At 58.9% G+C, this 280-nt stretch overlaps 1 protein-coding gene across 1 annotated transcript in view; it reads right to left on the bottom strand.

The window, feature by feature from the left end:
• Positions 1-280, bottom strand: part of EMH_0044650 (3-demethylubiquinone-9 3-methyltransferase, putative) — a gene marked incomplete at both ends in the record, with an annotated part of 9,843 nt that overhangs the window by 8,839 nt on the left and 724 nt on the right. The window contains one exon of the mRNA XM_013495986.1: positions 11-280. Within this exon, the coding sequence (XP_013351440.1) occupies positions 11-280 (270 nt within the window). The remainder of the gene's footprint in view (positions 1-10) is intronic.

The following is a 280-nucleotide window of genomic DNA, read 5'->3' as shown; positions in this document are numbered from 1 at the left end:
AGCCTCATACCGAGGCAGCCGCTGCTGCTGCTGGGGCCGGGGGACCCTGCTGCTGCAAAAGCTGCTGCTGTCCACAGAGGGAGAGGAGGCAAATGAAAGCTGTGTCTTTGCTCTAGGCACGCCAGGGACAACCAACAGGTCTGCTGCTGGTGCTGCTGCAGCTGCTGCAGCTGCTGCTGCTGCTGCTGCTGCTGCTGCAGCTGCTGGTGTTGCTGCTGTTGTTGCTGCTGTTTTTGTTGCTGCTGTTGTTGCTGCTGTTTTTGTTGCTGCTGCAGTGAAC

Source organism: Eimeria mitis, genomic scaffold (assembly GCF_000499745.2).
Source record: "Eimeria mitis Houghton genomic scaffold, Emh_scaff1858, whole genome shotgun sequence".
Classification (NCBI taxonomy): domain Eukaryota; phylum Apicomplexa; class Conoidasida; order Eucoccidiorida; family Eimeriidae; genus Eimeria; species Eimeria mitis.
Note: the sequence above shows the minus strand (reverse complement) of the source record. Positions and strands in the feature narration are given on the sequence as shown.